The 20,859-nt window shown below is 49.5% G+C and overlaps 2 protein-coding genes across 3 annotated transcripts; one reads left to right on the top strand and one right to left on the bottom strand.

Annotated features, from left to right (window-relative positions):
* Positions 1-244: 244 nt before the first annotated feature.
* Positions 245-3,603, bottom strand: LOC118076239 (proton-coupled zinc antiporter SLC30A1-like). Its single transcript, XM_035098866.2, has 2 exons — positions 2,796-3,603; positions 245-960 (listed from the first exon to the last, which is right to left on the bottom strand). The coding sequence occupies exons 1-2, from the start codon at positions 3,334-3,336 to the stop codon at positions 245-247; spliced, it is 1,257 nt and encodes a 418-aa protein (XP_034954757.2). The 5' UTR covers positions 3,337-3,603.
* Positions 3,604-6,257: 2,654 nt separating this feature from the next.
* Positions 6,258-19,269, top strand: UBXN1 (UBX domain protein 1). Of its 2 annotated transcripts, none has more exons than XM_035098596.2 (10): positions 6,258-6,379; positions 8,606-8,700; positions 9,429-9,482; positions 9,581-9,702; positions 10,674-10,752; positions 11,141-11,332; positions 13,529-13,580; positions 15,904-16,032; positions 17,526-17,709; positions 18,886-19,269. In XM_035098596.2, the coding sequence occupies exons 2-10, from the start codon at positions 8,645-8,647 to the stop codon at positions 18,933-18,935; spliced, it is 918 nt and encodes a 305-aa protein (XP_034954487.1). In that variant the 5' UTR covers positions 6,258-6,379; positions 8,606-8,644; the 3' UTR covers positions 18,936-19,269. The 2 variants fall into 2 exon arrangements, with proteins under 2 accessions (XP_034954487.1, XP_034954488.1); XM_035098597.2 differs by lacking the exon at positions 6,258-6,379 and adding an exon at positions 6,423-6,740.
* Positions 19,270-20,859: the final 1,590 nt, after the last annotated feature.

The following is a 20,859-nucleotide window of genomic DNA, read 5'->3' as shown; positions in this document are numbered from 1 at the left end:
CTCTTCAGCACCATGTAACAGTGCATGTGTTCCAGTCGCACAAAGACTGCAAATAGCCCAGTCAACAACCTGCAGTTACAAGTCATAAATCTCCCCCATGCCTCCTCCAATTTATTCCTGTGGACACCCGTAACATCACCTAGCTAGAAAGCAGGACGCAAATGGGAATTTGTGAGGTACTCTTCCCCTACTCCCCACCCTGGTCTCCCCCCCACCCCACCCCCAAGTGGTGCATCTGCTCAGCTCACACCGTGGTCTCGTATTCCGTGACCAAGGCAGGGCACGGGGCCAGGCACCTCTTTCGTGGCACCCCCTCGCACCACCCGCCGCCTGGAGAAACGCCGAGATCTGGCTGCACCGTGGCGGCGTGAATGCCATGCTCGCAGAACACCCGCTGGACCCTGTCCATCACGGCCTCGCACATGGCCACGTCCCGGCAGTGCACGTGGGCCGTGCCCACTAAGCTGCTGGGCCCGTCCAGCTGCCAAACGCGGAGGTCCCGCACGGCCACCACGCCTTCCGTGGCCCGCAGCTGCAGCTCCAGCAGCCTCAGGTCCAGCTCTTCCGGTGTGGCCTGCATGAGGACCAGAGCGGAGCTGTGCAGGGCCGGCCACGCCAAGCACAGCAGGGCCACCGACACAGCCAAAGCGAGCCCAGGGTCCAGGTAGAGTAGCCAGCAAGAGGCGTGTCCCCACTGCAGTGCCTCTGCAGTATGCCAGGCCCAACAGGGGGATCTGGGGCAGTGGCTGAGGCAGGCTGCATCGCCCAGGCAAGGAGGCCACAGCAGGTGGAACATGAGAGAGTACAGAAGGACGGCCACAGGGCCCAGGCAGGCAACCACCCAACCAAGGCAAAGCGTTGTCCACTGCCCCAGTTTTTCTGAGGATGGCATGGGTCTGGCCTCCCTGGCCTCCTCCATCCAGGGCTGCCCAATGGCCGAGGAGCCGTTGCTGAGCAAATCTGTAGATGAGGAAAGAGAACCAGAAGCTTAGAGAAGGGGCAGGCAGGACCAAATTAAGACCTTTAATTTAAGCACTTAAAAGATTTTGGTTCCCCCATATATATATATATATATATATATATATATATATATATATATATATCAAATTTGAAATATAAACAATAATAACCCTTTTTTAAAATTTTTCGAAATGAAATGAAACCTACAGTAAGATGGAAAATAATGTTTATTTTTGTATGCTTCTGCTTTATTTGAACACATTTCTCCTACTTTTTCTAATTGCCAAGTCTTTGATCAGGTCTCAAAGCTAACCTTAGGTAACATGTTTGCTTCTGTATTTCATAGAGATGAAGCACCCGGCCTGCCTTGTTGCATAGTTGCATAGCTCAATTTTAATGTTAAAAATCTGGCAATGGAAAAGTTCTGTGGTGACCTGCTTCCTTTGATGCCCCAAGCAGGCGATTATTTTGCTTAATGGTTAATCCAGCCCTCGGGACAGGCCTGAGACATTTCCTTACGTGGGAGTTAAGAGGTGGATGAGCTTGTCAGGTTCAGTTTCCCTCAGTTTCAAATATTTCCAAGTTTAGAATCATGGAATTGTAGAGTTGGAAGGGACCATGAGGGTCATCTAGTCCAACCCCCTGCAATGCAGGAATCTTTCACCCAACATGGGGTTCAAACCTAGGACCCTAAGATTGAATCCCTAACATATCCATTTTTATGCTCACTTAAATTGAACATATTTTTGTGCACAAAATTGTGAGAAGTGCAAATTTCTATGGATAGGTGTTAGTGTCTTGGTTCGAGAAGGGCAAATAGGGTGGTTTTTCCATCAAAATGCAAAAGGAATCTAATTTCTCTGCCATCCCCAGATGTACACCACAGAAAAGAGAACTGGGGGGAACAAAGAAGGTAAGATTTGTCCTGCTAGATCAGATCAAAGGTCTATCTGAGCCAGCACCGTTCCAAAAAAACTGCCTGAAGCCTCTGAGAAGCCAATAACCTTCCCTTGTTGTTTGTCCACAGCAGTTGAGAACAGATTGCCTCTGAGCCCTATCCTTCATTGCAGGCACCTCTACTGCGGAAGAGGCAAGCCATTTTCCCTAAGAAATAAGCACAGCTTGCCTCTTCAGCCGTCATCGGAAACGTCTTTAGAGCATTAACCTTGTTATTTTCCTTAAGGTTTCCAATTTTCGAACTACTGGGTTAGAACCTGTGGCCCTCCAGATGCTGTTGGACTCCAATTCCCATTGCCCCCAGGACACTGGCCATGCTGGCTAGGGCTGATGGGAGCTGAAGTCCAAGAAACATTTGGAGGTTCTCCACCCCAGGATTTGATAGCCCAAGTGTAGCCAACGTGGTGCCTTTCACAGATCACTGGACTCCAGCTCCCATCAGCCCCAACCAGCATAGCCAATAGTCAGGGATGATGGGAGTTGGACTCCAAGAACATGCAGAGAGCACCGCATTGCCTCTACATGAGACAGTTCATTCATTTCTTCCTAGTCTCCTTCCCTGTCCCCCTCACACTCACAGTGCAGGCTGCTTCATTAGGGCACTGCCCCACCCATCTCAGTCTGCCCCCTACCAGCCATACCTGCCCGTCTTAATTTATTACAACCAACCCAGAGGGTGTCGCAACCTGCCAGCTTCCTCCCTCCTCAGTCTGAATGTTGTCCCTGTAGAACTCAGCAGAGAAGAGAATGTGGGCTCTGCGTGCCATTGCTCTCTTGACTCCATCTGTCACTGGCCCTGATTCTGCCTTCCATTGGGCTGCCTGCCCTCCGCCCCACCGGTCTCAATGCTCCCCAGTCACTGCTGCGCACAAACTCACCTTCCATCTCCTGGGCACAGCTGTCTCCTTCGGTCACCCTCCTCCTGCTGCAGCACGGCCTCGTGCCTGGGTCTTGGGGATGCTGGCCATGCAATCCCACCCTGGCAAGGTGGATCGGGATCCCCACGGCCCCGATCCCCATCAGGGCCAACGCATGCTGTGTGACGTGTGGATCGGCCACCCTGCGGAGCGCCTCGGGCAGGAGCGCAAGGCACAGGGCGCTCAGGAAGATGGCGCTGGCCAGGGTGCCCGCAATGCGAGCTCGCACCCACCCGAAGGTATTCCTCCGACTGGGGTGTCCTCCGGTCGCCAGCCAGGCATCGGTCAAGGCCACAGCAAGAGCCAGTACACCTCCCAGGGTGTGGAATGCACAGGAAAGCAGGAGCAGTGAGCCGGTCACCCGGCTGGCCACCAACTCTACCAGGAAGAGGCAGGCGGAGAGGCAGAAATGGCCGACAGGCCAACCTGTGGAGCCCACCACTGCCCACAGAGGCAAGGAGCCCTCTTCCATCCAGGATTTGTTTCTCGGCTGGGCTCCCATCTCTGCCTTCTACTCCCAGTCAGCTGTCACTCCAGCCACAGATCTCCTCCAACCTGTGTCCTCTTCTTTGCCTTGATTCCCACCTCTTCTGAATCCTCCTGTTGGCTCCAACCCCTTCCCCAGTTGTAGACCTGCTTATTCCTCCTTCCGCCGCCCCAGCCCCTGGTGCGCGCTCGCTCCCAATCTTAGATGTTGCCCACTTTCTCCTTTGCTGGCCCCCTTTGGCCAGAGACCCAGGCCTGGCCTCTGCCCTGCAATCTGTTCCCAGTTTCTCGCTCTCTCGCTGTGTGTGTGCTTTACACTTGAATAAAGTTTTGCACTCGGAGACCAGTGCACACTGCCCCTTGGATTCCAGGGGTCCTTTAAAGAGGCAGCTCCCTCTCTCACACACAGTCTCTCTCTCTTGCCTTTGGCCTTCTGCCCAGGCTTCCACCAGCTGCAGAAACCAGGTCATAATGATGCATGTGATTCTCCCCCTGCCACAATATGAGGGAGGAGAGTTGCAGAGATTCCACCCCCCACCCCAACAAACCCTACTAGGGTAAAACGCGAGGGCTTGCGAGGTCACGGTTCTGGTGTATGTGAGATCTTGCAGAATATTCCCCAACAGCTCCCATCCCCATGATTGCTCTGCAGCCAAAAAATCGGCTTAGCAGATGCCAGTCGTCACCAGCTTCACTGGGGTGGGGAACAGAGCAATGCATTCGCCAGCCTGGCTGAGCTTTGTGTAGACTGCAATCGTAGCAGTGAATGTGCTGAACCGTTGTCTTGCCTTGGTAATGGACTGGATGAGAGCCAGGAAACTGGAGCTCCATCCAGACAAGGCTGGGGCACTGTTAGTGAGCAGTTCTCTAGACCAGATGGATAGGAGGGTTGCCTGCTCTTGAGGGATTGGGTACGCATCTTGGAGGGACTTCTGGATCCTTTGCTGTAGCTTGAGGCTCAGGTGGCCCCAGTAGCATGGAGTGCCTTCCATCAGCTTTGACTGGTGGCTCAGTTGCGCCCCTGTCTGGACAGGTATAGCCTAACTTCTGTCATCTTCGCTCTGGTAACTTCTAGGTTAAAAAAAAGGTAAAGGGACCCCTGACCATTAGGTCCAGTCGTGACTGACTCTGGGGTTGCGGCGCTCATCTCACGTTATTGGCCGACGGAGCAGGCGTACAGCTTCCGGGTCATGTGGCCAGCATGACAAAGCTGCTTCTGGCGAACCAGAGCAGCACATGAAAACGCAGTTTACCTTCCCGCTGGAGCAGTACCTATTTATCTACTTGCACTTTGACGTGCTTTCGAACTGCTAGGTTGGCAGGAGCTGGGACCAAGCAACAGAAGCTCACCCCGTCGCGGGGATTTGAACCGCCGACCTTCTGACTGGCAAGCCCTAGGCTCTGTGGTTTAACCCACAGCGCCACCCGCGCTAACTTCTAGGTTAGATTACCGCATTGCGTTATATGTGGGGCTGCCTCTGAAAACGGTTCAGAAACTTCAGCTGGTGCAAGACAGTTTGAGTCCCTGATCTGGATGGCTTTCAAAGGTAAGGTAAAGGTAAAGGGACCCCTGACCATTAGGTCCAGTCGTGACCGACTCTGGGGTTGCGCGCTCATCTCGCATTATTGGCCGAGGGAGCCGGTGTATAGCTTCCAGGTCATGTGGCCAGCTTTCGAAGAGGATTAGGCAAATTCATGCAAATCGCAAGCAGGGAGAGTTGCTGCTGCTCTCAGGTCCTATTTGCAGGCTTCCCATTGTGGGGAGTCTGGGGGTCTGGTTGATCACTGTGAAAACAGGATGCTGGACCCAGCAGAGCTTTTCTGATGGTCTTAGGGGACCTTGGGTCTGGCTGCAACCCTCACCTTCTCTGCATCAAACCCTCCTTGGGTGTTTTTGCCTGGCAGGACTCTGAACAACTTGCCAATCACCTGGCATTATTATGTCAGGTAACTGATGGGCATGTTGTCCTGCTGCTCACCTGTCAAAAGTCCCTTGTGCAGCTCTTGGGAACCACAGAAGAGGCTTTGCCAGCCCTATGCTCAGTAAAGCTCCCAGCATAGGGCTGGCAAAGCTGCTTTCTTCTGGGATCAGCTGCATGATGGAGCTCCCCACATGAAACTCAGCTGCACAACTGGTCCTGCCTCACACCTGATGTCTCATGCGGTGTCAGGTATGGGGCAAGTGGGTGTAGGTTGGGGAAAATGGACCCCCCTGCACCAAATTGGGATCCGTGCAGGGTTAAATCTGGCCCGCTGGCCAGAGGTTCCCAACCCTTGCTATAACCCCTGCAGCCAGTGAATGAATGAATGAATGAGCAAGTGAAGGAGAAAATGTGAATGAAAGGGATATGATAGAAAGAAAACAGAAGGAAAAGAATGGGAGAAAAAGAAAAAGAGCGAATGAAAAAGAGAAAGAGAAAAATAGAAGACTAAAAGAATGGAAGCGCGAAAGAAGAAATAATAATGAATGAAAAATAAAAGAATGAAAAACGACAGGAAAACTGAACTAAATACAGTAAACGCAAGTGAAGAGAGAAAGAATAATAAGAGAGAGAAGTGAAAGAAAAAAGAAGAGTACAAGAGAGAATTCAAAAAAGGGCAGGCAGAAGGAATGGAAAATAAATAAAAGGTAGAAAGAACGAGGGGAAGAATAAATGAGGGAAAAGGTATTATAACATAATGAAATTGTAAAAAAGAACAAATCAATTAATAAATGCAGTAAGAAATTAATTAAATGAATTGAAAGAGAAAGAAAAGACAGGTGTGGGGGGGCCTTGGGGAGGGATACATACATAGGAGATAAAATCGCTTTGGCACAGATTTGACCGCCTCGAACAGTTTCCTGCCCCTTTAAGGCGAAGCTCTCCGCCGACCCCATGATCGCGCACCCTTTCTGTCCCTCGGCGGCCGCCTTCGCGCATTCCGGCAACCTGCCCACGTGAGCCAAACAGCGGCCGCGCGACAAACCCACCGCTTCCGGTGCGCTTTTGCTGCTGTTGCCGCCGCCGCTGCTGCCGCCTGGGAAGAGAGAGCGAGAGCGCCGGTCCCTCCGAGAGCAGGTGAAAGGCGGGGGGGGGGCGCTCCTTCTCCCGCCACCTGGGAAATGGCAGTAGGCTCGCTCGTACAGGCCCCCTCCCCACCTGGCGCAGCCTGCCCTGCGGGGTTCTCCCCCCCATTCCCCAAATATGCGGTCCCTTTAAGAAACAGGGAAGGGCCCCGCCTTGACACCCACCCTTTTCCAGCCTCGCGTTTGGCTCCTCCCCTTTCCAGGTCATTTGCTCCAAAGACCTTGGGGGGGGCTTACATTTAACCCTTTAAGATCTATGGAGGAGGGGGGAAGCTGGGGCCGTTAAGCGTAAGAAATGGCTGGCTGGGTGTTTATGGGACGAATTTAAACCCCATGGGTCCTTCCTCTGGGGGGTAAGTAAATAATGTGTGCATCTTATTTATTTGCAAAGATTTATAAGAGGTCTAAATTGAAACCGCAGATAAAATCACCACCAATAATTAGCACTGAAACACTGATGAGGTCAGCAAAATTTTGAAAGCGAATCTAGGTGTCTTTGGGTAGTTTTGCTATAATAATGATAAAAATAATTTTAACTGTATTCCGCAGGCTTCTTAAACAATATTGTGAGGGTGAACACATCATGCTCCTTCTGGGGTAATTTTCCACCTTTGTTCCCCAGACTCAGCTCTCACCTGTGGCTCCCAGAAGCTGTCAGTATGTGACAGCGGTCTCAAACCCTCAGTGAGTTAGGGACTTCACCGGCATGTGAAGACAGGCTCCAGTGGATTGAGTGGACTAATAGTGGGTCTAACGGTCAAGAAGGCCCAGCTAGTCCAAAAACTGCTAGATTTATTGATGCTTACAAAAACTGCTATAAGCTGCTCTGAGCCTGTGTGACCCTAGGGTTACACAGTTGACTTAATGGTTGAATAGGAATTCGAACTTGGGTCTTCCCAGTCCTAGTCTTTCAGTCTACCTGCTATATCCCACTGGCTCCTAAGTTAAAGTCATCTCAGGGGAGGGGCTAGTTCCTTCATCCCCCACCCCCGGCAAGTCTACTGTAGCTTTTACAAACAGCTTAAGACAGGATTGGCCCATGTGGTGACCTCCAAATGCTGTTCGACTCCAACTCCCATTGGCCCTTTTGTCTGGGGTTGATGGGGAGTTGTATTCCAACATCTGGAGGTCACCGCATTGGCTAACCATGTCCTCAGATACGGTCAAACCTCGGTTGTCGAACGTAATCTGTTCCGGAAGACCATTTGACTTCTGAAACATTCGACAACCGAGGTGTGGCTTCCGATTGGTTTGCAAAAGCTTCTCACGCTCAAGCGGAAGCCGGTTGGACATTTGAGTTCCGAAAAAGTTTGCAAACTGGAGCATTTACTTCTGGGTTTTCGGCGTTGGGGAGCCGAAACATTCGAGAACGGAGCTGTTCGAGAACCGAAGTTTGACCGTATAGAAATTAACCAGCAAAACCTCCCCTGGAGTGGAAATGCAATGATAGACAGACTTTTCTCTTGCTCATTTTTTTTCTATCTTAACAGGCAGCTGTTAAAGGCAAGAGTGTGGGTGGCGTTCAGGCATTCAAGGCCTTGGCTGCACACACTGATATGATATTCCTCTCCAAGGTCGGGAGGTTTGCTCTCTCTTAACTACAGAGAGCGCAAAAGAAAACAGGGCACATTTTGGAAACAGAGTTGTGGTGGAGTTGTATTAACATGACAAAATTGTGACCATCAATTCTCTGTGTGTGTGTGACTTTTAAGCCATTCTCGGCCAACCCAACCCCCCAAAAAACACCTCCCAAACTGGCATACAATAAAGTATCAAAAGTATGACAAACAAATGAGGATTCCATGTATTATCACTGTGCCAGTGCAGAGTAATAACTTTTGACTTCAAAGATAACTTTTGACAGTAGCTTTATTACAGAAATCTTAGGACAAATGTTTCCTGGGTGGCACAGATTGTTCTGTTGTACAGATTGCTCAGTGCTCTGCCTCCATGGTTGCAGCGCAGCATGCTTCTGAATACTCTACCTGTTGCTAGAAACCACAGGAGAAACTGCTAGCCAGTTTCCCACAGACATCTGGCTGGCCACTGTGCGAACGGTGGAAGCTGGGCTGATCCAGCAGGCTTTCCTTACGTTCTTACGTAAAAAAATTCTGTCGTGGCTCCCGGAATGTTACTTCCTTTTGTTAACCTCTTCCTTTCGCTGTCGCTGTTAAAGGAACTAATACAAATTTCAGGGCTCCTCCTGTTTCTTTTGCAGAGTTTGCTGGCCGTGGTGGTGGCATCCCAGCCCAGCAGCATGGAGGCTACAGCTCTGGAGAGCCTCATTGAGATGGGCTTCCCCCAGAACAGAGCGTAGGTGTCTGTCCCTGGGGAAGGGTGGGAGGCATGTGAGGGTTAAAATGGCAAGGCCAGCCCTTCTGGTCCCACATCTATTGCCCAGAAGGCCTAGAAAGAAGAAAACTGGATCTGTGCAAGACCCCCTTCTCTGCTCCCAATGTATATGTGTGTTAGCTTGCAGGTGTATATGTGTATATGTACGGTATATGCTACCAGGGTATATGTGTGTTCAGACAAGCAGTACTAGACCATGGCCATTGGCCTTAATTGAAAATCAGCCTTTGCGAAAAGCTGTAGCTCAGTGGTAGAGCATTGGCGCTGCCAGTCAGTGTGGGCAATATTAGTGAGTGATCTGACTCAGTAGAAGACAGCTTTCTGTGTTAGTATTTGGGAAGGGCTACAACATCTACCTGGCATGCAGAAGGTCCCTGGTTCAATCCCCAGCATCTCCAGGTCAAGCTGGGGGACATTCCGTGCTTGAAATAATAGTATAGAGCAGCTGCCAGTCAGTGCAGACAGTATTGCGTTAGGATAGGTGGACCAATGATCTGACTCAGTATATGGCAGCTTCCTTTGTGGACTTAATTGTTGCAGCGAACCCTGTCGCCGTCCCGCAACCTGCAACCCCACCCTAGATGAAGGGGAAGTTGGGCTTCCAGCACTTCTCAGAAAGGCACAAAAAATGTAGAATAGCCCTGTGTTCATATGTAGTTCACTACCTCTTCCCTCTCCTTTTTCCCCAGAGAGAAGGCCCTAGCGCTAACAGGGAACCAGGGCATTGAATCAGCAATGGATTGGTAAGTACTGGCTCCCTTCTTCCCTCCTGCAGACAAAACCCTTGCAGCCCTCCTTTTACCAGTCTTCGCCTGAATGGTGCCTCTCTCTCTACTCCTAGGCTCATGGAGCATGAAAATGATCCTGACTTGGACGAGCCGTACGTGCCCCCCCAAGGCCATGTTCTGAGCACAGAGGAGCCCCCTGAGGGAAGGACGCCAGAGTCAGTGCAGAGTGGATCAGGTCAGAGCAAATATGGAGAACTTGAGGTGGGAGGGACCCTCATCAGGGGGTCCTGTGCCTGGCCTAGTTCTTACTATCACCTGGGAGAGGAGGGGGAGATTGGAATTTGTTCCATCCAGACAGAATTGAGCTCCTTCGAACCTCCATCTCTTTCCACTGAGGGCAACTTTTCCAGAGGTTCTAGAACAGGAATAGCCAACAGCTCCCCCTCCAGATGTTGGGCAGCAACTCCCATCATCCCATCCCAGGCTGGGGCTGATGGGACTTATAGTTCAGTAACAGCATGCTGGCCCATCCCTGTTCTGGAATCCTGCCAGCAGAGAGCCTTGCTTGGTCAGTTAGATTCGTCCAAGAAAGATCTAAAAGCTAAAAGCCACAAACCAAGATCTGAATGTTTCCGTTGCTGCTTTGTCAGCCGTCTTCCTTAACATTCTTGGCTCTGGTTTTTCTCCCTCTCTCATTATTCTAGAACTCTGGAAGTACAGTGTGGGAATGGACAAAATTAAAGTCCTTCCTCCCAAACAGTGTATGGTTAAATCAGTGGAGTCAACTCACAGTAGAATCATAGAGTTGGAAGGGACCCTGAGGACCCCTTCTTTAGGGTCAGCGACTCAGATGGCATTAAAAGGGGGTTAAACAGATTGATGCAGGATAAAGCTACCAGTGCTTACCAGCCATGAGGGTTGAGTTCACGCTCCAATGCCAGAAGCAACAGCGGCTGGGAATCACAGCTGGATAAAATTGCTGTTGCACTCAGATCCTATGACCTTTATTATGAGATTTGCGGGTATTGGGTAGTATACTACTAGTACTACTACTACTCCAGTGAACGGGCTCTTGTTATGTTCTTATGTTAATTTTTCTTTTTCTTCTTTTTCTGCTCATCCTCAAATATAAGAATTTCCTTGCTTGTCTCTTTGGGTTCTCCCAAGCCCAGAGGGTAGCGACATAACAGGTTTATCTCCCCATAGATCCCACGTTAGAGGAGCTGACGGAGGAAGATAACCGACGCCCCCTGAGCGAAGAAGAGAAGCGGGAGCAGACAAAGAGGTGATAATAATTCTGTCGGCTTTAAATTCTGCAACCTGAAAAAAGGGATTCTGCGACTAGAATATGATTAGGCTAATCATGCAAGCCTGCATGTTTCCCACCCACCCACCCACCCACCCACTTTATGTGGAACTTGGGTCCCTATGTGGTTTTGGACTTCCAGCATCCCCAGCCAGAATCACTGGTTGTCAGGGATGATGGGATTTGGGGAGTCCCAATGAAATCTTGATGGTTAGGTAAGGCATCTTCGCATAATTATGCTGTGAGGTGAGCGGGGCACAGAGCTGCACAGAGCACCGAAGCCCTTTCAACTCCACCCTCTCTTGTTTACGGCAGCACCCCTGTGGCTTATGAGATCCCCTGGGGGAATTCCCCCATGTGCTTTCAGGATGATGGAGCTGATCACTCAGAAGCAGCGGGAACGTGAGGAGCGAGAGAAGCGGGAGAGCATTGAGCGGGAGAAGCAGCGCCGGAAGCAAGGCCAGGAGCTCTCCCTCATCCGTCAGAAGCTGCAGGAGGATGAGATGAAGAAGCTGGCCGAGGAGAGGCGCAAGGAGAAGCTGGAGGAGAAGTTGGCCAAGTGAGAGCCTGGGGGGGGGTGGGCAGTGGGGACCCAGAGCGGGGCTGGAAGGGGAGGAGGCTGCTCCTGTAGAGTGGAGAACGGCAGCAGACTTCTCATGGTCTGTGGGTGCTTTTAATGCCTTCCCAAATCAAAGCAAAAGAGCTGTCAATATAGGAAGTTGCTTCTCTGTCGAGTCAGGCCATTGGTCTGTCTAGCTCAGTGCTTCCCAAACTTTGGCCTCCAGCTGATTTTGGACTACAGTTCCCATCATCTTTAGCTAGCAGGGCCAGTGGTCAGGAATGATGGGAGCTGCAGTCCAAAAACAGCTGAAGACCCAAGTTTGGGAAACACTGATCTAGCTCAATATTGTTGGCAGTGACTGGCAGCAGCTCTCCAGAGTTTCAGGCATGGAGTCCCCCTGCCTGTCTGCTTTTCTCTCTCCCCCAGCTCTACCTGGAGATGCCGGTGATATTTTAACCTCCCTGTGACATGATCATTGATTCATTTCACCTGCTCCCTCCCTCCCTCTTTCAACAGCTCGTAACCAACCAACATAACACGCCTTGCATTTTAATACTGATTTTAACGTTTTGCTGGGAGCTGCGTTGAGCCTTCCTTTTAATGGGAAGGCAGGATAGCAAAATACTCCTACAGCACAGCCCTACACTTGCCCAACTCGAAGCAAGTCCCCTTGATTTCACTGAAGCTTACTTGCGAGTAATTGGGGAGAAGGCTGCCGTTTGTAATGAAGAGCTGCACAGGGCAGGCTTCCCCGACCTGGTGCTCTCCAGGTGTTGCTTCTCACTTCCTTTATATCCCACCTTTCCTCCCACGAACTCATGGCGGTCTGCATGTTTCCCACCCTCTCTGTTTTAGGTTTGGTTGAGAGATACAGAGAGAGTCATTGCCATGCTGACCGTAGATAGGGTTGCCAGACTCAATAGAGGACAGGACTTCGGTGCCTTTAATTGCCCTGCTCCCTTTTGAGTCTGGAAACCTTCAACAGAAACCAGCAGACCCTTTGTTTAATTTCCAAGCAAAGGGTCTGCTGGTTTCTCTTTTAAGGTTCCCAGACTCAAAAGAGAGCAGGGCAATTAAAGGCACAGAAGTCCTGTCCTCTATTGAGTCTGGCAACCCTAACTGTAGGTGATGGGAGTTGGAGTCTCAAGATATCTGGAGGGCATCAGGTTGGGGAAGGGTGGTTTAGAGCAGGGTTTCCCAAACTTGAGTCTCCAGCTGCTTTTGGATTCCTGTTCCCATCATCCTTGACCACTTGTCCTGCTAGCCAGGGATGATGGGAGTTGGAGTTCAAAAACAGCTGGAGACCCAATTTTGGAAAACCTGGGTTTAGAGCAAGTGGTCTGTCTGTCTGTTTGTCTGACACACGCACATACACACACACTGGGGGTGAGTGTCCAGATCTATCCAAACTTTAGAAAGGAAAGGACGCGATTCTAGGTATATGTACATAAGAGTGGAATTTAGCACTTTTCCACCACCCAGACTCTGCCTTTTGGTGGTAAATGGGCAGACGGCTGTGGTTTCACTGAACCTGCAGTTTCTAGTCGAAGTTTTGCTGGAAGATGTTTTGGGGAAGGGGAGTTGCAACGTGGAGTCAGGTTGTGGAGGGGAACTTGTGGGATGCTGGTGGAGGTTCATGCCGTAGGGCAGCTGTGGGGAAACTCTGCCCCCACGGAAGTTGCTGGACTTTACTTCCCATTGTCCCTGGCCATTGGCCACAATTGCTGGGGCTGATGGGAGTTGTGGTTCAGCAGCCTGTGGAGGGACAAAGGTTTCCCACACCTGCGGGTGGCAAATGCTGTTTAGTGGGATAGGAAGTGGAGCAAAGGAATTCCTACCTCCCTAGTATACTTTAAAATCCTTCCCAGGTCACACCTGACCTTTCTAGCCTTTCTCAGGTTCGTAAGTTTTCCAGCTTCTTTCATGAGAGCCGGGGCAAGGGGCATGAAGTTCAGTGGTTAGAGCTCTGCTTTGCTTGCGAAAGACCACTCCCCGAAACCCCGGAGTGTTGCTGCAGATGAATACTGAACTAGGTCTTGACTCTGTAGAAAGCAAGTTTCCTTTCTGCCGCTGGGACAACCCCATTCTTGACACCAAGACTGCTATCAAATGACGCTCTCTTGTGATCGAGTTGCAGCCTCCCTTGCTCTCCTACCCACCCACCCCCCCAATAAAAACTCTTCTCCTTTCCAGGCAGCGGGTGCGAGAGAAGATAGAGCGCGATAAGGCCGAGAGAGCCAAGAAGGTAAGCAAGCAGCAGAAGCTGGGTAAGGGGTGTGCTCTGAGAGTCGTATTTTTGCTCGTGGCTTCCTTCCACGAGAGATGTGGGTCCCACAGGTGGAAATAAAAACAATTAAAAATGAAAAGGCATGATCAAGGTAACAGATGTACTGTCTCCAGAGTCTGTTCTGTTTCCTTCCATATTATTATTATTATTATTATTATTATTATTATTATTAATAATAATAATAATACCCTGCCCATCTGGCTGGGTTTTCCCAGCCACTCTGGGCGGCTTCCAACAAAATATTAAAATGCAGTAATTCCAATCTGCTCATGGCTGACCCAGAGGGAGAAAAAGGACAGGGGAGCGAGTGAGCCTGAGGTTGATTCACATAGCATGAATCCAAGACTTGGGGAAACGGCCCTCCAAACAATATTGGGCTCCCATTTGCTATCAGCACTGACCGTTGACCATGTGGCCCAGGGATCAGCATTTCAGCACTGCATCCATTTTAATGGAGTATTTATAGGAGGGATGTTATGGGAGAGAACTTTCAGAAAAGCCAACTCCCACCTTCCGTGCAAAACAGTGGAAGCCAGCAACAAATGCATTGCAATGTTTGCCCAAGCTCTTAGGCGAAGGCCCTGCCTGTTGGGTAAACCTGCCGGTGTTGTTAAACTTCTAGAATCATATAATTGTAGAGTTGGAAGGGACTCCAAGAGTTATCTACCACACCCTGCGTTTAACATCCGATGCCTTTTTCACGTGCCTCCTCCACAAACGGTCTGAAGGGCAGCAATACGAGAACGGGCTTTTCTGTGGTGGCTCCCTGCTTGTGGAACGCTCTCCCCGGGGAGGCTCTCTGGGTGCCTCTGTTACATATCTTTAAGCACCAGGCAAAAACATTCCTCTTCTCCCAGGGTTTTGACTAATTAAACAATCTATGGCCTTTTAAACTGTGGGGGTGGGAATTCCTTTTCATTGCTATGATATGTACTTTTGTGTTTTTCTATTGTAAACCGATGGGACGCGGGTGGCGCTGTGGTCTAAACCACAGAGCCTAGGGCTTGCCGATCGGAAGGTCGGCGGTTCGAATCCCCGTGACGGGGTGAGCTCCCGTTGCTCGGTCCCTGCTCCTGCCAACCTAGTAGTTCAAAAGCACGTCAAAGTGCAAGTAGATAAATAGGTACCGCTCCAGCGGGAAGGTAAACGGCGTTTCCGTGCGCTGCTCTGGTTCGCCAGAAGCGGCTTAGTCATGCTGGCCACATGACCCGGAAGCTGTCTGCAGACAAACACTGGCTCCCTCGGCCTATAGAGCGAGATGAGCACGCAACCCCAGAGTCGTCCGCGACTGTACCTAATGGTCAGGGGTAAAGGTAAAGGGGCCCCTATAGCTCGAGGGAGCAGGCGTTTGTCCGCAGGCAGCTTCCGAGTCATGTGGCCAGCATGACTAAGCCGCTTCTGGCGAACCACCTGGGTCCCTAATGGTCAGGGGTACCTTTACCTTTTTATTGTAAACCACCCTCGGATGAAGGGTGATGTCAAATTTAATAAATGGTAATAATAATAACCCCCTGCAATGAAGCAGTCACCACTGCAGAATCCTTGACAGATGGCCATCCGTCTGCTTAAAATGAAGAAGAGACCACAGCCTCTCATGGGAGTCCATTTCGAACAGCTCTTGCCACCAGAAAGTTATTCCAGATGTTTAGCCGGAATCTCGTTTCTTGTCATTTGAATCCATTGATTTCAAATCCCCCCCCCCCAGAGCACCATCTTCTATGTGACAGCCCTTTAAATAGCTGAAGACTGCTCTGTCTCCTCTTCTCTGGGCTAAACAATGCCCAACTCCCCCAACTGTTCCTCATAAGGCTTGGTTTCCAGACCCTTGATCATCTTGGTTGCCCGGCTCTGGACACCTTCCAGCTTGTTGATACAGTGGTGCCTCGCTTAACGAATGCCCTGCTTAACGAAATTTCCGCTTAACGAAAGGTATTTTCGAGCGGAGCTTGCCTCGCTAGACGAATGCATTTTACGAAAAATTCATCTAGCGAATCGCGGTTTCCCATAGGAATGCATTGAAATTCAATTAATGCGTTCCTATGGGCAAAAAAAAATTCAAAAAAAATTCAATGCATTCCTATGGGATTCGCTAGACGAATTTTTTCGCTATAAGAAAAGACCCGTGGAACGAATTAATTTCGTCTAGCGAGGCACCACTGTATCCTTATTTGCGAACAGGGCTTTCTGCCCCTGGAGTGCAAGCCTGCACTGAGAACATACATCAGGGTGGTGTTGGGCGGCCGTCTTTTGTCAACTGGCCCATCTCTCCTTTTTAATTCAGTTTGGCAGCGGCAGCAGCAGCTCTTCCCAAGGCTCCACCCCGCCTGAGCAATCAGCGCCCACACCGGTTCCCTCGTCACCCAGCCAGGAACCCCCTGTCAAGCGAGAGTATGATCAATGCAGGATACAGGTAACTGACTGCCGGGCAGGCTGTGTGTGTGTGTGTGTGTGTGTGTGTGTGTGTAGAGAGAGAGCTGCTTGTTCTCATCTTGCATGTACCATAAGCCAGTAGCCACTCTGCTTGCAATATACAGCCATGGGGTGGCCAGTCTTAACCTTTTGCATTCCTGCCGTAAAAGACTCCCTGAAATCTTCCCTGCCTAATGCAAGCAGACCATGCCAGGTTATCAGTGGTCCAGCCATGCAAACTGGAGGAGTCTGCACTTCCAAACTGGTCCCTGCTATGAGCCTCCTTTCAATTGGATTGATCTTAAAATAAATACAGAAGTAGAACCTTGTCGAAATGCAATTAACAGAAAATACAAACAGCGGTTCAAGCTCGGACACTTTGCACAACCAAAAAGGACAGCCTAGTTAGATGATACTAAATCTATACATCCCATTCTTTGATCCTTATTGGCACATCTCATAAAACCAGTAAGAAGGGATATTCCCTGGGTCCCACACAAAGGATAATGGGAATACGAACCTACTTTCCCCAAAATAATGGTAATACTTCTTAGTGTTTCTGTAGTGTTTTCAAGTGCTTCGGTGCATTATCTAGCTGTAATCCTTACACAACAACCCTGCAAGGCAGGCCAGTATTATTATTCACCACACTGCAGATGGGCTAGTGGGGGGGGGGAGATTGAGGGCTTGCCTAGTAAGGCCACCTAGCATTTTCATGGCAGAGGCAAGGCTCCAAATGTTGACTTCCTGACTGCAGCTCAGTATCCTTCGCATGCAGAAGGCACCAGGTTCAATTCCTGGCATCTCCTGGGAGGGCTGGGGGAGCCACTCTCTTCTGAAACCCTACAAAGCTGCTGCCGGTCAGTGTAGACAGTACTGAGCTAGATGGACCAAGGGCCTGACTTAAGAAAGGCAGCTTCTGTGGCTCCCAGATGATTATCTGGACTTTGTGGTGGTGTCACTTGAGATAGCTTTAGGCAGGCCCCCACTTCTGATCTCCATCCTCACATTTGCAACAAAATCTTCTCCCCGTGATTATCATCATCATCATCTACCCTGTGGTTAAGGATTATCGAGAGTGTGTACAGGAAGCATATGAACCACATAAAGCACTAACAAATCCTTAAACTTTAGCATTCTTAATTATTAAAGAAATAAGCAATTACCATTGCATGTTTAAAACCTTTGGCAGATAAGAAATCTCCGAGTTCTGAATGGTGGTCTTTAGTAAAAAAAAATCAACAACTTAAAATTACATGTGCATTCTCATCCCAATGGCTGCAGTTAAGATTAACCACAGTTTAGGGTTCAGATGTAACACTAAACTGCAGTTAGCCAAAAACATACGTTTTCCCATCTTCTTCCTGTGGCCGTGCTGGAAGGAGAGGGAAGACAGCCCACAAGCCCCAAGGCTTATTCATGTTCATGGCTGACTACACCTGAATGCGACAATTGTGCAGAATTTCAGATCCTCTCCTCCTCTGTTTTTCTCAGGTGAGACTGCTGGACGGCACGTCGCTCACTCAGACGTTTCGTGCCAAAGAGCAGCTGGCTGCCGTCCGGCTCTACGTGGAGCTGAACCGCAAGGACAATGGTGACGAGCCTTTTCACCTCCTCACCAGCTTCCCGCGGCGTGTCTTCACAGAGGAGGACATGGAGAAGCCCCTGCAGGAGCTGGGTGAGTCTGAGATTGGGGTAGGAAGAGGGAAGGGGGCGAGCTTTGCTTGCAGTGTTTTCCCTCCTGCTACTCCGTGGAGGACGGAGGAATTCTTGGGCAAGGGCTGGGAACCTCTGGGTCACGAGCCCAGTTTGTCCCGGCACAGTTCCCAGTTTGGCCTACAATGCCCGCCAAGTTACGTCCCGCTCCTAATACCTTATGTGACGTCAGGTAGAGATGCAGCCGGTCTGGCTCTGCCTGGGGAGCTTCAGTTGCGCAGCCAGTCCCTGCAGAAAGCAGGCTTGAAATCGTTGCCTGTCAGCTCACACGTTTTGACTTCAAGCTTGTGGATTAGTTGTGCGCTGTGTAAAGCGCTTTGCAAGCCCTGAAGTCCTGACAATTATCACCCAAAGTCAGGTGAGTGACAGGTGGGCAGGGGAGATGAGGACCCCCCCCCCCGGCAACACCAGGTTCCCAACCCATCCTAGGCCAAAACAGTAGCACTGTCTGTTGGAAGCTGACCCATTTTATGCTACAGAGAGAGTCTGCACCAGAGGAACTGGTGACCTACTTTTTTTAGTTGCTGTTTTGTTAATATTGTTTTATAGATTCTAAGTGCCATGTTGATTTGTTGATCATATGATATGACTTCTGCTGTAAATGTGATGGTTAGCTCTTTTTTTTAGCTCATTTTGTTAATAGCGTTTTGTAGATTGTAGATTGTTAATTATTTCATACGATTTATGCCGCATTACGTTATTATGTATTGTTGGTAAGCCGTTTTGAGATTCATTTGAATGAAAAGCAGCCTAGAAATACATCCAAATCAATCCAGAAGCTGCTGAACTCCAGCTCCCATCAGCCTCCGCCAACATGGCCCAATGCTCAGGATGGGAGTTGCCGTCCACCAATATCTGGAGGGCCAGTTTTCCCCCAGACGCAATTGGAACACACACATTTCGTCATCCCAGACTGTTGCCTGGTCCGGTTCTAGGGAAGGTCCATTTAACAGAAAAGGGTCCATTTAACACAAAAACCCACAGCAACGCGTGGCTGGGCCAGCTAGTAGTACATAAATATTGACTGTTTTGCTTTGACCCAAAGTCTCAACACCCCCTCACCTGCCCTGCTAACTGCTGGATGTGCGTTTTCCCCATTACCTTCCACTCTCTGCCTCTCTCTGTGTCTCCTCTGTAGGTTTGGTGCCTTCTGCTGTGTTGATCGTAGCGAAGAAAGGCAACAGCTGAAGTGGCTCTCCTCCTCGCTCTCTCAGCCCCCTCCTTCCCTTGCTGCCGGAGGTGACTCTCACCTGACCCCTGTGCTCTGTCTCTGGGGGGGGAGCGCACATCCCAGCCCCTCCTGGTTTTCCTAACCAACTCTGCCCACAGAGACTCCAAAGCACCGCCATGTTTTGGGGCTGGGATTCCGAATCAATGGCGACGATCGGGGTGGGGTTGGATGCGATGGAGAAGTGTGTTGGGCTTCCCCTCCTGTCGGGGAGGGAGGGGCAAGGTTGCAACTTGACTTCCTCTCTTCATGCCACACACACACCATGAATAAAACCTATTCTCTCTTTCCTTGCTTCTTGCGAGAATTCTTTTATCCCATTTGTTAAGAGGTCGGACACTCAGAGACATCTAGTTGGCATTGGGAGGGCAGTGCCCGGGGCTCTCATCCAGGAAAAGGCTGCTATCCTGCTGCCTTGTCTCTCTACTCCAGGGACTTTGATGTATTTACTAGGGTTTTTTAAAAATCGAACTTTCTAATAAGAAAGAAAAATGCAGACAATGCAAACCAAATCATAACAAAGACAACATGTTCTGTGGGAAGAAGCAAAGGGAGGAAAGCGGGTGGTCCAGACCAACCAGCACTCAGACATTCAGGCGAATAGATCTGTACAAAGAGTCCAGATATCCGATAATTTCCTGGTCACCTTCTCATATGCTGCCAGTTGAGTCATGGCTTCTGTCCTCTGTAGGGGTGGTGAGGATGTTACCTTCCTGTATTAGAGTGTTAGACATTGAAGTTTCTACCACACTCTCCCCTCCCAAGCAATTAAAAATGTAGCAAAGAACATACATCCCTTCATCATCGTCAGCTTTTAGGCACCAGGTTAAGACAATTTTATTTACCAGGCCGTTAGTAGTTAAATTAGCCTCTACACAATGGTGTTCATATTTTTGTAGGGTCAGATTAGCATTTTAGGAATTTTGTGTTGTACATCATTTAAAAATTTTCTGGTTTTTATATTATTTTGTGTTTTAATTTTGTTCAGTTGCTTCTGAGACTTACTGTATAAAGCAACTAACAAATGTAATGAATAGCAATAATTTTAAAACATTGACACCTGAAAGCTTTTTTTAAAAAAACCAGCCACCTGCCCTCGCAGCTAATAATTTCAAAGTTCCTAGAAACAGTATATTTCAGGTATCAAAAGACCAGGGTGAAGAGGACTGTTTTTAAATTTCACCTGATTGTTCATGAGGAAGACAGATGCATCTCAATTGGGGGGCGGGGGAATTACACAGATGAGGAGCCACCACTGACAAGGCCATGCTGCTTATGGGGTCACTGCCAATTGGACAAACCTTCTATCAGGGTCCTGGATGGTTGGCATTTGAGCTGCTCTTTTAGATAGGTCATGTTGTGCAATTGTAGGAATTGGTGTCTCTTGCAACTGTAACAGCCTCTTTTAACAGCACTCAACAATTTATAAATTAGTTCTGGGTCCTTTAAATCCCTTATTGAAGCCAGTGTCCCTCCCTGACCTATTTCACAAATTGTGTTGTGGGAGGGAGGGAGGAACCTCTTCCTTCCACTTCCCTTTGCATGCTGCTGCAATTAAGATAAAAAACATGGAGGGGCAACCCCTAAGTGAAACTATAGCCCCTGATGCAGAAACAGCTTGATTTAATTAAATCCAGTTAAATATTTACATAGAATACATGGTGCTTGGGGTTTTTTTTTAATCCAGAAGGAAGCAGATTTTCTCCCCTGCCACAGCTTCTACTGACAATATACTATACTAAAGTCTCTGCAGAGGGTGCACGGTGTCTTCTTGGCATATAAACCAGCTTGCCAGACATCACAAACAGATCCAGGGTATTTCCCTCCATTAGTCTTTTATTGGCTACGGTTTGAACTGCTTCCAAATCCGGAAAAAGACGATGG

The sequence above is a fragment of the Zootoca vivipara genome, chromosome 17 (genome assembly GCF_963506605.1).
Source record: "Zootoca vivipara chromosome 17, rZooViv1.1, whole genome shotgun sequence".
In the NCBI taxonomy this organism is placed as follows: Eukaryota; Metazoa; Chordata; class Lepidosauria; order Squamata; family Lacertidae; genus Zootoca; species Zootoca vivipara.
This window is presented reverse-complemented; position numbering and strand designations above follow the sequence as displayed.

Excerpts from the sequence above, each read along its gene's own strand:
- UBXN1 (XM_035098596.2), top strand. The coding sequence starts at position 8,645 with ATGGAGGCTACAGCTCTGGAGAGCCTCATTGAGATGGGCTTCCCCCAG. Across the intron at positions 9,703-10,673 it reads GTCAGTGCAGAGTGGATCAG|ATCCCACGTTAGAGGAGCTG; the intron begins GTCAGAGCAAAT and ends ATCTCCCCATAG. Across the intron at positions 13,581-15,903 it reads AGGCCGAGAGAGCCAAGAAG|TTTGGCAGCGGCAGCAGCAG; the intron begins GTAAGCAAGCAG and ends TTTTTAATTCAG.
- LOC118076239 (XM_035098866.2), bottom strand. The coding sequence starts at position 3,336 with ATGGGAGCCCAGCCGAGAAACAAATCCTGGATGGAAGAGGGCTCCTTG. Across the intron at positions 961-2,795 it reads CTGTGCCCAGGAGATGGAAG|ATTTGCTCAGCAACGGCTCC; the intron begins GTGAGTTTGTGC and ends CCTCATCTACAG.